Source organism: Vombatus ursinus, unplaced genomic scaffold, assembly GCF_900497805.2.
Source record: "Vombatus ursinus unplaced genomic scaffold, bare-nosed wombat genome assembly UNPS02014821.1, whole genome shotgun sequence".
Lineage (NCBI taxonomy): Eukaryota > Metazoa > Chordata > Mammalia > Diprotodontia > Vombatidae > Vombatus > Vombatus ursinus.
Window position 1 is genome coordinate 41,736,711 of NW_020954599.1, and position 16,210 is coordinate 41,752,920.

General features: G+C 35.2%; 1 protein-coding gene across 1 annotated transcript in view; it reads right to left on the bottom strand.

The window, feature by feature from the left end:
* Positions 1 to 10,399: 10,399 nt before the first annotated feature.
* The window catches only part of WDR17 (WD repeat domain 17), a 102,390-nt gene continuing 96,579 nt past the window's right edge, over positions 10,400 to 16,210 (bottom strand). Inside the window, exons 29-31 of the mRNA XM_027837566.1 lie at positions 13,562 to 13,660; positions 13,065 to 13,248; positions 10,400 to 10,568 (exon numbers count right to left, since the gene is read on the bottom strand). Of these exons, the coding sequence (XP_027693367.1) occupies positions 10,449 to 10,568; positions 13,065 to 13,248; positions 13,562 to 13,660 (403 nt within the window). The 3' untranslated portion in view covers positions 10,400 to 10,448. The remainder of the gene's footprint in view (positions 10,569 to 13,064; positions 13,249 to 13,561; positions 13,661 to 16,210) is intronic.

The following is a 16,210-nucleotide window of genomic DNA, read 5'->3' on the forward strand; positions in this document are numbered from 1 at the left end:
GGCCTGGACAAAATTTTCTTTTTAAAAAATGTCTTTTTTTTCCCCCAATTACATGTAAAAACAATTTTAAAATTAATTTAAAAAAATTTTGAGTTCCAAATACTCTCCTTCCCTCCTTCCCCTAGCCCCTCCCTGAGAAAGCAGCAATTCCATATTAGCCATGAAAAAGAAAAAAAAAAAAAACATGGAGAAAGAAAACACAGATCAAAATCTCACTCCTCCCCCCCCAAAAAAAAGAAAAAGTAAAAAAGTATCCTTTGATCTACATTCAGACTCCCTCAATCAGTTCTTTCTCTGGAGGTAGAGCATATTTTGTCATAAATCCTTCGGAATTTTCTTTGATCATTGCATTGCTGGGAATAGCTAAGTCATTCAAAGTTGATCATACAATGTTGCTGTTACTGTGTACAGTGTTCTGGTTCTGCTAACTTCTCTTTGCATCAGTTCATATAAGTCTTTCCAAGTTTTGCTGAAAATTTCCTGCTCATCCTTTTTTGTTTTTGTTTTAGTTTTTTCAGCCAAAGACAAGGTTTATTAGAACATCCCTCATATTGGCCATACTCGTAAGAAGTCTAAACATTAGTGAGCTATTGGCTAGATTATAAGAATCTGAGCCTCTTAATGGAGACAAGATGGACCTTATATACAAAAAGACTGTGGGAGGGATCTAGGAGTAGCCAAGTAGTCTAAGAGGTCATAGAACTCCAGGGAACCTGGAGGCCAATAGAAAATGGAGCCTAGATAGGATTAAAGGTGGGAAGTGGCCTGGGGTCATAGGGAGGTAAAACAATGGAGGGCTAGGCTAGGTTAAGGGTAACAGAATTGGAAGATTGGGTGTAGCCACAAAGAAAGGCCAGTTGATGGGATTATAGCCTCAGGCAAATGCCAGAGATTTGACCATGTAGGGAAAGTCCAGAGTTTTTCCTTTTTGGGGTCTAGATCCCATCCTCATCATTCTCCCCTCAAACACATGGGACCCAAATTCTTTTGGGGTAAGGGGCAAAGGTCTTGGCTTCTGAAACTGCTTCCTGCTGGCAAGGGGTATAGAGCTGTCACTGCCTCGAGGGGGTCCCAAAGAGGAGGTTGACTGGAACCCAGCACAGCTCCATCCAGGGAATGATGGGAGGACATTGGCTGGTACCTGCTGTTTGCTACCAACTGTAGGTGAATGGCCTGTAGTCTGGAAGACACAAATCTGACAGAAAAGACTGCAGGGCACAGATGTGACAGGATAAAACATCCTTAGCTGTGTTTGGATTCAGATAATTTAGTTTTCCAACCATGCAGTATCAAATCCACCTCATATCTAGACTCAGGAATAGTCAGGTGGGTAACATTCGTTTTCAAAGGAATATAATGAAGAAACTGAGCCAGGAGGATCCCATCTTATTCTGAGGCTAAAATTATCCTCTCAGCTTTTCCCAATGCTGACTTCCCACCAGTATCACATTCTGTCTGAGTAGCTTGTGGCTTTTCTCTCAGATGGTGGATTATTGATTATCGATGGATTATGATCCATCAAACAACTCAAAGTAAAATCCTATGAGCTTTTACCTCAAACAGCAAGTTTCATTAATCACAGCTTAGGAAAAACTTTTCCAGGATTTACATCTCAAACTTAAATTTGTCCTGGTATAAAAAGCCAATCATTAGAGATTTCTATATACTTGCAAATTCTCAGCAAGCCATAACCCAAACAAGCTTTTTGGCTAGTTTACACATTAAAACAATTAACGAACAATAGCTAAATTATTTTAGCAGTAATCAAATTATGAAAAGTTGCTTGACATAACTGATTCAAAAATTTCACTAATTTGAAACTTGAGACAAACCCATTACCAATGAGGTGACTTCAATTTTGTTAAATTCATTTCCAAATTACACAGAGAATCAACATCTCATCATTGACAGTTAAAAAATACAACTTTAGAAGAGCGTGCTTACCCAAGTTAATAGGATAGCTTCTTTACCTTGAGCAGTATGTGCTGAACCTGGGTGATGTTTCCAGGCAAAGGCTGTCTCAGGGCCCAAGGCCACTGCTGGGAGGCAGTGTAGCTGCTGCCCCTTCCCCCTCCTTCCTTTCCCAGGTGGGGGAGGGTGAAATCAAAGGTGAGGGGTAAAGGGTGAAACTCTCTTCTCCTATGAGAGACTCAAGGGAAGGGAGTAGGAGAAAGGAATGACCAGGGTTGTAAGGAGGAGTTTCAAAACTCCTTAATGATAAAACTCCAGAATATGCCAAGATATTTTTAGCTATTCTAACTTTAACCTGTAACCTCCATGAAGGAGGATTCATGGGTGTAGAGGGAAGAGGGAGTAAGCAGCAGGGAACCAAAAAACAACTGTAGTTTTCCCCAATTCCCTAGCCCCAAGACAATTGACAGAATTGGGCATACGCTTCCAGATAGGGCACCCATCCTTGTTCTCTATGCTGTGGAAGGTGTACCCAGGTCCATGGCCTCGAACCGACCAAGTAGACTGAGAGCCTGAGAGCATCAGGCTGAGTGCAAGACAGCCTTGTAACTGTCTGCCCAAAAAGCACATCCAAGCCTTGGTGCTTGGAGAGTGACCCCAACTGCAGAGCATGAAAGTGGTGGGGGGAGGCTTACATACCTTCCAGTCTTGGCTGGAGAAGAACTTGGGGTTAGGCAGTTTCTCTGTACAGGCTACCAAAATGTTGAGGTTTAGGGGTTTTTAAGGGTGCTGGGACCCCAAAATCACATGTGGGTTCTGCCTGAAAGAATTTGACCCAAGCCTTCTTTCAGTCAAAGACAAGGTTTATTAGAACATCCTCCATATTGGGCAGACTCTTAAAGAATCTGAACATTAGTGAGCAGTGGCTAGATTTTAAGAATCTGAGCCCTGCTCACTGTTTCTTGTAGAACAATAGTATTCCATCCCAATTGTATACCACAACTTGTTTAGCCATTCCCCAAGTGATGGGCATCCCCTCAATTTCTAATTCTTTGCCACCACAAAAAACCTAGCTGCCCCCAGGGCTTGTTTTTGGTTGATTCTGCAGAGTTGGCCTGGAGGTGTTTGCACTTCACTCAGGCCCAACCTCTGCCCAGGGAGGTTGGGTCTTTAGTAGGGTCTTCTCAAATTGTCTTAGGAGGACAACTTGCTAAAAATATAGATCTTTTTCCTTTCTTTTTTTTTTTTAAATCTCTTTGGGATATAGACCTAGTAGTGCTATTATTGGGTCAAAGGGTGTGCACAGTTTTATAGCCCTTTGAGCATAATTCCAAACTGTTTTCCAGAATGATTGGATCAGCTCACAATTCCACTAACAGTGCATTACTGTCCTAATTTTTTCACATCCCTGCCAGAATTTGTCTTTTTTCTTTTGTCATATTAGCCAATCCAAAGGTGTGAAGTAGTATCTCAGAGTTGTTTTAAATTGTTTTTCTCTAATAAATAATGATTTAGAGCATTTTTTCATGTGACTTTTCCCATAGCTTTGCTTTCTTCTTCTGAAAACTGCCTGTTCATATTATTGACCAGTTATCAATTAGGGAATGGCTCATATTTTTATAAATTTAAAATTAAATTAAATTTGACTCAGTTTCCTATATATTTGAGAAATGAGAAACTTGCTGTAAATCCCCTTCCCCCCCCCAGTTTTCTAATTTCCTTCTAATCTTGGCTGCATTGGATTTGTTTGTGCAAAACGTTTTTATTTAATGTGAACAAAATTATCTATTTTACTTCCTATAATGCTATCTTCTGTTTTGCCATAAATTCTTTTCTTATCCTAGGACCTGACAAGTAAGATATTCCATGCTCCCCTAATTTGTTTATATATGACCTTTTTTTCTTTTTTTGGTCTAAATCACATACCTGTTTTGACCTTATCTGGGTAAATATTGTAAGATGTTAGTCTATGCCTAGTTTCTGACAGACTACTTTTCCAGTGTTCCTAGCAATTTTTGTGAAATAGTGAGTTCTTATCCCCAAAGTTTGGATCTTAGTGTTTATCAAATACTAGATTACTGTGGTCATTTACTACTGTGTATTGTGTACCTAATCTATTCCACTGGTCCACCACTCTATTTCATAGCCAGTACAAGATTGTTTTATTGTTTATAATTTTTTTTTTTTTTTGGCTAGGCAATGGGATTAAGTGACTTGCCCAGGGTCACACAGTTAGTAAGTGTTACGTGTCTTAGCTCAGATTTGAACTCAGGTCCTCCTGAATCCAGGGCCGGTGCTCTATCCACTGCACCACCTAGCTGTCCCTTGGTTATCATTTTGTAACACAGTTTGAGAACTGTACTGGCAGGTACTGGCAGGTACTGGCAGGCCACCTTCCTTCACATTTTTTTCCAATGATTCTCTTGATATTCTTGACATTTCATTACTCCAGATGCATTTTATTATTTTTTTTCTAGCTCTATAAAATAATTTTTAGTAGTTTGGTACAGCACTGAAAAATAAATTAATTTAGGTAAAATTGTCAATTGATTATATTGGCTCAGCCTACCTATGAGGAATTAGTATTTCTTCAGTTGTTTAGATCTGATTTTATTTGTGTGAATAGTGTTTTGTAACTGTATTCGTATAGTTCCTGGGTTTGTCTTGGCAGGTAGACTCCCAAGTATTTTATATTGTCTACAGTTATTTTAAATGGAATTTCTTGTTCTGTCTCTTCCTGATGGATTTTGTTAGTAATATATAGAAATACTGATGATTTATGTGGGTTTATTTTTCATCTTGCAACTTTGCTGAAGTTGTTAATTATTTCATCTAGTTTTTTAGTTGATTCTTTAGGATTCTCTAACTGGTACCAGCATATTATCTGCAGAGTGATAGTTTTGTTTCCTCATTACCTATCCTAATTCCTTCAATTACTTTTTTCTTCACTTATTGCTGTACCTAGCATTTTTATTTTGTTTATTTATTTATTTTTGGTGAGGCAGTCAGGGTTAAGTGACTTGCCCAAGGTCACACAGCTAGTAAGTGACAAGTGTCTGAGGCCAGATTTGAACTCAGGTCCTCCTGACTCTAAGGCCAGAACTTTATCCACTGCGCCACCTAGCTGCCCCTATACCTAGCATTTTTAGTACAACATTGAATAATAGTGGTGATAATGGGCATTCTTGTTTCATCCCTGATATTGTTTGGAAAGCTTTTAGATTATCCCTGTTATAATGCTTGCTGATAGTTTTAGATTGATACTACTTAACATTTGAAAGAAAACTCCATTTATTCCTATGCTTTCCACCTGTGTTTTTAATGGGAATGAGTATTGTATTTTGTCAAAAGCTTTTTTTGCATCTATTGAGATAATCACATGATTTTTGTTGTTTTTGTTACTGATATGGTCAATTATGCTGATAGTTTTCCTAATATTGAATTAGCCTGGCATTCCTGGTATGAATCCCACCTGGTCATAGTGTATGATCTTTGTGATATGTTGCTGTAATCTCCTTGTTAGTATTTAATTAAAATTTTTTTTGCATCAATGTTCATTAGGGAAATTTGTCTGTAGTTTTCTTTCTCTGTTTGTCCTCTGCCTGGTTTAAGTATTGTCACCATACTTGTGTCATAAAAGGAATTTGGTAGGACTCCTTTACCTATTTTTCCAAATAGTTTATATAGCATTGGTATTAATTGTTCTTTAAATGTATGGTGGAAATCATTTGTGAATCCATATGGTTCTGGGGAATTTTTCTTAGGGAGCTCATTGATGGTTTGTTCAATTTCTTTTTCTAAGATAAGGTTACTTAAACATTCTATTTCCTCTTTTGTTAATCTATGTAATTTTTATTTTCATATATATTCATCCATTTCCTTAGATTGTCAGATTTATTGGTATACAATTAAGCAAAAGAGCTCCTAATAATTGCTTTAATTTCTCCTTCATTGGTGGTGAATTCACCCTTTTTATTTTTGAAACTGATAATTTGATTTTCCTTTTTCTTTTTTTTTAAATCAAGATAACCAGCAGTTTACTCTATTTTTCCCATAAAACCAGCTTCTACTTTTATTTATTAGTTAAATGGTTTTCTTTCAGTTTTATTAAACTCTTCTTTGGTTGTCAGGATTTCCAATTTGGTGTTTAATTGGGGATTTTAAATTTGTTCTTTTTCTAGGTTTTTTTTTTTATTTGCCTGCCCAATTCATTGATCTGTTCTTTATTTTATTGATGTAAATGTTTAGAGATATAAATTTCCCCCAAGTAATGATTTGATTGTATCCCATAAATTTTGGTATGTAGTCTCGTTTTTGTCACTCTTTAATGAAATTATTGATTGTTTCTATGATTTGTTCTTTGACCTACTCATTCTTTAGGATTAGATTATTTAGTTTCCTATTAGTTTTTATTCTTTTTCCATGGCCCTTAACTGAATGTAATTTTTTATTGCATTATGATATGAAAAAGATGCATTTAGTATTTCCGCTTTTTTTGCATTTTATGGTGAGGTTTTAATGCCCTAATACATGATCATTTTTTGGGTAAATGTCATGTACCATTGAGAAAAGGGTATATTCCTTTCTATTCCCATTCATTTTTTTCCAGAGCTCTATCATATCTACCTTTTCTAAAATTCTATTCATCTCCTTATCTTCTTCCTTGTTTATTTTGTAGTTAGATTTATCAAGTTCTGAGAGGGCAAAGTTGAGGTCTCCCATCAGTATAATTTTATTATTTCCTCCTGTAACTCATTTAACTTTTCATTTAAGAATTTGGATGCTATACCATTTGGTGCATATACATTTAGTATTGATATTACTTCATTGACTGTGGTACCTTTTAGCAAAATGAAGTTTCCTTGTTTTTCTTTTTTAATTAGGTCTATTTTTACTTTTGCTTTGTCTGAGATCATGATTGCTATCCCTGCTTTTTTTTTTAACTTCAGCTGAAACATAACAGATTCTTCTCCAGACCTTTATTTTTACTCTGTTTTTGTCTCTCTGTTTCAAGTGTGTTTCTTGTAAACAGTATATTGTAGGATTCTGGTTTTTATTCCACTCTGCTATGCCCTTCTATTATATGGTTGAGTTTATCCCATTCACATTCAACAGTTTTCATTACTGTATATTTCCCTCCATCCCATTTTCCACAGTTTATTCTTCTCTTTCACCCTGTCTCTCCTCAAAAATATGTTTTGCTTCTTACTCCCACCTATCCCAATCTACCAACCCTATTATTGTCCCCTTCTTCTCTTATCCTTCTCTCCTCCTACTTCCCTGTTGGGTAAGATAGATTTCTATACCGAACTGAGGGTGTATGTTATTCATTCTTTGAGCCAATTCCAATAAAAGTAAGATTCAGGTGTTACCCACCCCCCCATCTTTCCTTCTACTGTAAAAACTCTTCCTTTTGCACTTCTTTTATGTGAGATAATTTACCCCTTTCTACCTCTCATTTCCCCCTTCTAGTGTATCTCTCTTTTTCTTCTCTTAATTTTATTTTTAAAAAAGTCATCACATCATATGGAATCAATTCACACCTATACTCTCTGTCTGTGCATATTCCTAACTGTCCAAATAATGAGAAAGTTCTTTGGAGTTATAAGTATCATCTTCCCATATAGGAATGTAAACATTTTAATCTTATTGAATCTTTTATGATTTCTCTTTCATGTTTACCTTTTTATGCTTCTCTCGAGTCTTGCATTTGAAAGTCAAATTTTCTGTTGAGCTCTGATCTTTTCATCAGGAATGCCTGATGTCTTCTATTTAATTGAATGTCCGTTTTCCCCCTGAAGGATTATATTCAGTTTTGCTGGGCAGGTGATCCTTGGTTGTAATCCTCACTCTTTTACCCCCTAGAATATCACATTCCAAGCTCTCCTATTCTTTAATATAGAAGTTGCTAAATCTTGTGTTATCCTGACTGCGGCTCCATGATATTTGAATTGTTTCTTTCTGTCTGCTTGTAATATTTTCTCCTTGACCTGAGAGCTCTGGAATTTGTCTATAATATTCCTGGGAGTTTTCATCTTGGGATTTCTTTGAGGAGGTGATTAGTAGATTCTTTCAATTTCTATTTTGCCCTCTAGTTCTAGGATATCACAGCAGTTTTCCTTGATAATTTCTTGAACTGTGATGTCTAGGCTCTTTTTAAAAATCTTTTTCAGGTAGTCCGACAATTCTTATCTCTCTCTCATCTATTTTCAGGGCATTTGTTTTTCCAAAGAGATATGTCACATTTTCTTCTATTCTTTCATTCTTTTGACTTTGCTTTATTGTTTCTTGATGTCTTATAAAACCACTAGTTTCCACTTATCTGATTCTAATTTTTCACCATAGGTGGTGTTGTTAGTATAATCCAACAACAGTATCACTTCTGTTTTTACTTCTTTTGATCCTCACTCAGATGCTTTAAATGTGTTCCTCCATTCAGGTTCTTAGATTTCCTCATAAAAATTTATAATCTTAATATGCACTTCAGTGTCAATGACCAAGAAACCAGTAATTAAGAGAAATGAGGGCTAGAAAAACAATCATTTCTAGGAATGTGCTTAAAGTATAGCTTCACCTGGGATGAGAGGACAGGGGTGGCATTCTTAATACATATACCCTTGACCATCTCAGGTAATTGTGTGTCTCTTATTCAGAATGGGAATAAACTCAAGCACAATTGAGGTGCCTTACTTGGATATAGTCCCTGGAAAAGGCTAAATGCCTTCCCAAACTGTTTGCCCCAGTTTTCTCATCCATAAAAAGGGGATATTAGTATCTACCTCTCAAGGTTATTGTGAGAATTAAGTGAGAAAATATTTGTAAAAGACTTTGCAAACCTTAAAGTGCTGTGTAAATGTTAACTTATTATTATTAGCTATTCACAGTTGATGAAAGGAAAGTAGTATAAACTGGAAAGGAAGGTAGAAGAAGTAGAGTATTAATTACCCTGAATAGACATTTAACAGCTTTACTGTGTAGCTCAGGATAGGCAAAGTTCCAAAGGAGAGGGATATACTTTGTTGTCATTGGCTTAAAAAATTAAGAACGACAGTTGAAACTTAGCTTTATTTTCCTAGGCATAAGATTTCTAATGTTTACAAGGCTATCAATCTTTTCTCCACGTGGTAAACAATAGCTGAAGAAAACTTTAAACTTTAGTAGGGTGAAAAGTGTATATGTATATGTTTACACATCACTAAGAATAGAAAAAATAATTAAACCTCTTTTTTGAGGTACTGGAAATAGTCAATAAGAATAGATATAGAATAGGTGTTTGTTCTCTGTGCCATCAGGCTGTTCAAGAAAAGTATAAAGGGACTCTGGAAGCAGTATAAAAATATTCTAGCTAAGTCTATATTCCCAGTCTATAAGTGCACACAACGTCTATGTTACTACTCCCAAAAAATTGCCTGAGTATCAAAGCCTGAGTATCTGTCCTGGCTGTATTACTTTTAAAAATTTATCTGTAGCCAAATTCCAGGAAAAAAAATCTAATTAAAATATTGCCCTTGTATTCAAACATCAGGCTCTGTAGAGTACTTCCTTGTTTTTTCAAACAAACAGTTAAAAAGGAACAAGAGTTAAATTTACATAGTGTATTCCAATTGTTTTGAATAAATGTGTGGTTTCCTTATAAGAATTTTTTCCAAATTATTTTCATGAGCATACTTTGTACTATCTCAAAATTGTTAGTTATGATCAACTGATCCTTAGGGACAGGTTCGTTATATACATTTTAAATGTTTATCAAAATAAAATTAAGCAGTTAGGCTGTGTCTATCTAATTTCAAATATCTAGGTGAAAAGTGAGGAGCTGAGTTATTGATTCTATAAATTCCCAGATATCTAACTGAATTTTCTAATTTGGTCAGTTTTTTTTTTTTTGGTCAATATGGAAACATAACTTGAATGTATGTGATTAGGTAAAGGACCTTTTCATGTGACCTTGAAAAAGGAGTTGATTGAACTATGCACACATTTATTTACACTTATCAAATTTCTAAGAGAAATGTTTTATTAAACATGAGCTAAAGATAAAAAGGGATAATTATACATTTTACATACCAAAAACTGTAGGTAGTCATTTAGTTTAATGTCTATAGGATGTCAGGGCATGATGCTTACCTTGCCTTTTTCTGTTTTTGAAACATTATAAATGTCAATGTTTTAACTACTTGGCATTTTGGTATTTTTCTTAGTGTGCAAAGGATTTTTATACTTTGCAGATAATATAGTCTTTTATAACTTAAATATTTTAACTGCTTGATAAAAAGAATATTAACTTATTTTCCCCAAACATGGCTGTCATTAAATAATGTGATGATTTTCCTTTAAATCACTTAAGTGTTTCATTTTCATCATTTTTAATTTTCCTTTCTGTAATTGTAAAAATTTCACAAGTCAAATACATTTGTCATTCAGAATAAAATCAACTGCCATTTTTCTGTCCTTCAACATCTGAGGTTAAGATACTATTAACCTGCATGATCCTTCTCCTCACCCTCCGAAGTAAGTTAGTATGGAGTAAAATCATTCTTTCAGAATGGATTAAGTCGTATTCCTGTCCCTAAGGGAGAGAATGGGTTCACCTTTGCCCACATCAAAGCATCATTCAGTGAAATTGCTGATTTTCCATCTTCAAGGAAAAAGACAGGACCCTATGATAAAAAAAGTAATGAGAGAAATAAGAAAGGAAGTTTATAAATAAGAAATTTGTTTTAAACTTCTAGAAAATAATCACTGTCAAAGTTCATATAAATATCAAAGGAAATGAAAATACAAATACATAGAGAAATAGTGATTATTACTAGTGACTACAAACATATATACTTAATGTCTTAGATTATGTCTACAACAGACAAAATGGAAATTAATTTTCATTTTAACAATCCAAATCCCTTACATAAATATTAATGATACCAGTAAGAAAATAATCAACTTTATTTTGAAGATGTAGTATAGTTACCTAGTTTAAAAAAAAAGTTAAATATGCCCAGTGATGTTATGTATATGTGACAGGCATGTATTCAAATTCAAAATTTCACCTGTTCACTGGGAAAAATGAAAGCACAAGAATGTTTTACAATCATGCTAGGATTATCCATATTAGAATATGTTTATACTTATAGGTTCATATAAGGAGAGTAATAGAATATATATATATATATATACACATACATACTACTCTGATTAAAATAGGATAGATAGATTAGATTAGATTCATTTTGTTCAGTTGTTTCAGTCATGTCCAACTTTTCGTGACCCCATTTATGATTTTCTTGATAAAAATACTGGAGTGGTTTGCCATTTCCTTCTCCAACTCAGCAAACAGGGTTAAGTGACTTGCCCAGAGTCACACAGCTAGTAAGCATTTGAGGCCAGATTTGAACTCATCTGACTCTGAGTTGAGTCTTCCTGATTCCAGGCCCAGCATTTTATCATACTCAAAGGAGGGAACTGAATTAATTTCATATAATTGAATATTTTGGATATTGGAGAGAAACCAAATGCTATCAGTTTACATTAAGTTAAAACATATGAGAAACTCTTGTAAGATTTTAGAAATTATTCTCTGGGCAAGACATGTCATTTTAGAGCCCAGCCTATGCAGCTTCTTCTTTTATCACATCGAGTATACCATGCTACATAAGGAATTAGCATAATTACTGCCAGGTAGAGCCTTCTTTGTACTCTTATTTCAGGAGTGCTCTGAAGGCTCTACTGACTACTAAAATACTTCTATTCTCTTACTAATGCCTGAATTTTCATAATTACAGATTAATCCACTTAGCTTGGTTTTAATTTTACGTTAAAATGCAAATGGCCATGGGAGGGGTAATACATTAAGCCTTATCAGTTATTTATACTTTATGGGCACATGAGTTTATTAGATCCTTTTCTGAGAGCAGGTTCAATAGAGGATGTTATTATGGTTGACTAAAATGGGAGGGAAGAATTGAAATCCTAGGCTAATGGGAAGGGAGAGAAATGTTTAGAGAAGCAGGGAGTTAAGTAGTATTGAAGAGAGAGGACCCATTTTACAAATTTATTTAGTTCTAACCCTGACTATGAATCCATAGTCATTCTTTGAATTTTCAGCTGTTTTGACTAGGAGATGGCAAATATATAGATAGGTTTATTTACTACCAAATCCTATAGTAGTAAGGTTAACAAATATCAATGCCTTATGAAAACTTAATTAGTATGTTAGCAAACCTGGTTTTGCCTGTAGTCAGAGCCCACTTGTTAATAAAGTGCAGTTGGTTGTGGCCAATGTGGTTAAATTGAAGAGGTGTTGAAGGCCCTCCTTCCTATCTAAAATACTTTCACCATTGGCCATACAGTTTATCTTTAGGGAATCATTTCTTGAGTCTTGAAAATTTTTTGGTCTTCACTGCAAATTCCTTAACACTTGGGGGACAAGGAATTGAATACCATAGGACACATTCCTAGGGACTGGGCATGGTCAGGTAAAAGTGTAATGAAGACCAATTTAAAGTGAAATAGCTATACTGCTATGACGTATGTATGCTCAGAGCTCCACCAGAAGTACTTGAGATACAGGAGATAGGTTTCAGTGTTTCGGTCTCATCAGTGATGAATACTCTTAGACACTGGTGTCATTTCCTTGGTCATTCCTCAACCCCCCATAGTGATCCTTCCATTTTATATTACTGAAAATATTCATGATTGATATTCTGAGGGGAATCTATTATTCTAATAAGAACATACACATCATAAGTGTCAACTGTTTTTAGTAGATTGCTATTTGTGGGCTTGTAAGGGAAGACTATCAACTCAATTATATTTTCCATATATAATTTTTTGTATGCACCTCGTCTTGTTTATCATTTGGTTTGCTCTCCCATATTATAATGATAAATTCTCTGAGAGCAAGCTTTAAAATACCTACACATACATACACTGACTGCACATATTACTGAGAATGTTTCTATAATATACTGCATTGCATGTTAGGGGAAAAAAAGACATTTAAGCCAACCACTGGAGATTTCTGAAAAAGAGATCTCTGCTGGGTCCCACAACATTTTACTAGGATACATCAATTTTGACATAATCATATGCTGAAGAAATTATTTTTTAAATTAGACGAACTTATTTTAACACTCTGCTTGCATAATTTAAGGATGTACCTGGATCTTTAATCCTGTCAGACAAGAGATATGAACATCTGAGTGACTTGGAAGATTTGATCCAGTGACAGAGTCTGGTCCAGTGATTCCTCTGAGTGGTCGTTCTTTTATTTTCTTTCGCAGCCTTGCGTAAATCATTCTTTGGGAGTCAGAAGGAGGGGTATGTGGAGGTTCTTCTGTTGATCTATGTCAATACATGTTAGTTTTTAATGGCTATGGAATCATAAAATGTTCATGATGTAAGGGATCTGAAAAATCAGTTATTCCAACACACATAAATGAGGAAAATTATCTATTTCATACTGATTAATAGAAAAACTAAGACCTATAAAAGGTTAGTTTTGGTTAATGTAATTCTGAATATTTTTATGCAAATCAAGATTCATTCACTCTGCTAACAAATAGTGACAGCTATTCAGTACTTTATTAATGATTTTACTTTATGAAAATAAAATTCGATTTTCCTTTCTGCATTTCATTTTCTACATCATACTCACTTGTTGGCTGAATGTAGGCAAGCTCTCCAGGCATCCAGTTCTTCAGAAAGTTGTTCAATTTTCAAAGGTACTGACACATCCCTCCGTTTTAAAAGCTGGCTGAAATAGAGGGAAATAATAACTGATGTTTCCATATCACTTGAAGGTTTGCAAAATGCTTCACATACTTATTTGATCTTCAGAACCACCCCCTAGGAGTTATTAGGATTGTCATTTTACAAAAGAGGAAATTGAGGGTCCCCGCGGTTGGGTGTTTTGTCCATGATTATGAAGGTGATATGTCCCAATAGCACTTTAACTCACTTCATATCAGCCAGACAAAGCAATGGTCATATACTAGATCTCACCATTAACCACAAGTGTTCAGCTTCCCTAATTAGAAACTCTGACATCCCCTCCCTGACCCTGACCTCTTATCCTTCCACCTCTCCTTATGCCTCACCCTCCTAACCCTATTCTTCACAGTCACTGAGACTTTGAATTCCTCCACCCCCTCAATAATTTCTGAGGTCATCACCTTTGTTCAGACTTCATTTTCCTTCATCTCCAATCTCAACCTAAGAGTTAGCCATTTCAGCTCCACAGGGTCCTCTGCTCTTGAAGCCCTTACCCTGATCTCTTGCCAAGACTCTACCCTGGATTACTCCCACCATCTGCTTCCTCTACTTCTGCTTACACACTGTTGGATGCAACTGAAATCTCACACTCACGAATCAGCTATCTGGATACATCACAAATTAGGTTATCCAACTTCAAATGGGCCCTACCTATAGCAAAGGAGTCATTTTATTTCTTGCTGATTATCACACTTCATGGAGGCTATTCCAAATCTGCTCTTCCCTCCTTAAACCTTCCACATCTCCCCCCAAAAGAGTTTACTTTTTACTTTGCTGAGAAAATTGGCCCTGGAAATGCCTCCATCCTATGGTCCTCTCCCCTGATTGTTGAGTTCCTAGCCTGGATCATCATTTCATAAGGTGCTAACAATTCCGAAATCAGCAAATGCTACAAATCAAAGCTTGATTTATTGTTTTGTTGATTGTCTAGACTTAAGGAAGTGATGGAGAAAAAGTGTTAATAATAATGATTAAAATTAAGAGTATGTCATGTGTACACCTTGTTTTTGGAGAGCCTGTTATTAAACATTTACCAGCACAGCTGATACTATGTATACTGCCTCCCAGAATTTATTTGAAAGTAAAAGATTAATGTACCAAAATAGCAAATACAATTTAAAAAAACATGTTATTCAGATTGATTCAGAACAAAAATATAGCAAGTACTAAATGAATATAACAATCACTACTAATAAAAATACTGTTAGTTAGTGTTTAACCTTATTTAACCTTAACCTATAGATAAGGAGAAGGTAAATAAAGATGGGCTGAGGTGCTTCCAAGTGGAATAAGAAAGCAAGCAGAAGACAGACTAAGTTTTCTTCTGTTTTTATTGCTCATGGAATAGGCACTTAAATGTGTAAAACAAGACTATATGGTCAATTGAAATATGAAACAGGTATCAATTTAGAATCATATTTGAGAACAGTAAGCAGACCTAGGAGAGCACTATACACACTGACTGTAATAGCGTATATACAAGCAATGAAAGGCAGCTGGATTCAGATGAATTGTAATGACTAATTTTAGTTCTGGCGACTAGAAGATGAAAAATATTTCCCTTCTTTCAGGAGAGGGGATGACAGGCATAGGATGCTGCATAGACTGTCAGAGAAAGCCATACTATTGGCTTTGCTATGTTACAAAGAAAGGTTCTATTTACCCTTTTGGGGGGGTGGGCAGGGAGGCATGTTGGGAAATGACTGTGATGTAAAAAACCAAAAGCATCAGTAAAAGTTTGAAAATGTTAGAATCATATAGATGAAAAATTGCATTTCAGAGCAAGAAAGAACCTTAGCTATCAAGTTCAATCCCATCATTTCAGTGATAGAGAAACTGAAGCCCTGAGATGCTAAGTGATCTGTCCATGGTAACAAAGACAGGTAATAGAAGAGACAGATCATGATCTAGATCTTTTGACTTTATGTCAAATGTTATTTTTCAGCATCTCCATGGTTGTTACTGCTATTGTTATTAATTATTTTTCATTGAAATTACAAGTGCAATCCCCATTTTGGGAGAGTATTTTTCTAAGTAGAAGAAACTTTATATTAAGGATGGTTTATTTTAATCTTTTCTGCTTATATGTTAACAATTTCCTTTGAAGCATGGTTGCTTGTAAACTAATACTTTTTCAGCTTAAAAGTTCAAAGTGAGATATTTCTGAAAATAAAAATGCAACTATGCCTGACCTTGAGAAAATCATTTCTCTGGGCCTTATTTTACTTATCTGAAAATTTAGGGGGCTGGGCTAGATGGTGTCTGGGTTCCTTTCCAGTTCTAATCCACATGGTGATTTTTCTCATTCATAGTGCTTAATCTACTCCATTTATGTGAAATCTGACAAATGTTAGATAAATAAAATTGACAGTCAAAATGAGGTATCATAGGGGAAAGATTGAGAACTAAGAAAACAAAAATTATATTTTAAGTGAGAGAAAATAAAACATATACTAAACCAACAAACATTTAATGAGATATTAATATGAATAAAAGGGTGAAGAGTGAAAAGTAAAGCAAGTACATTTAAGTC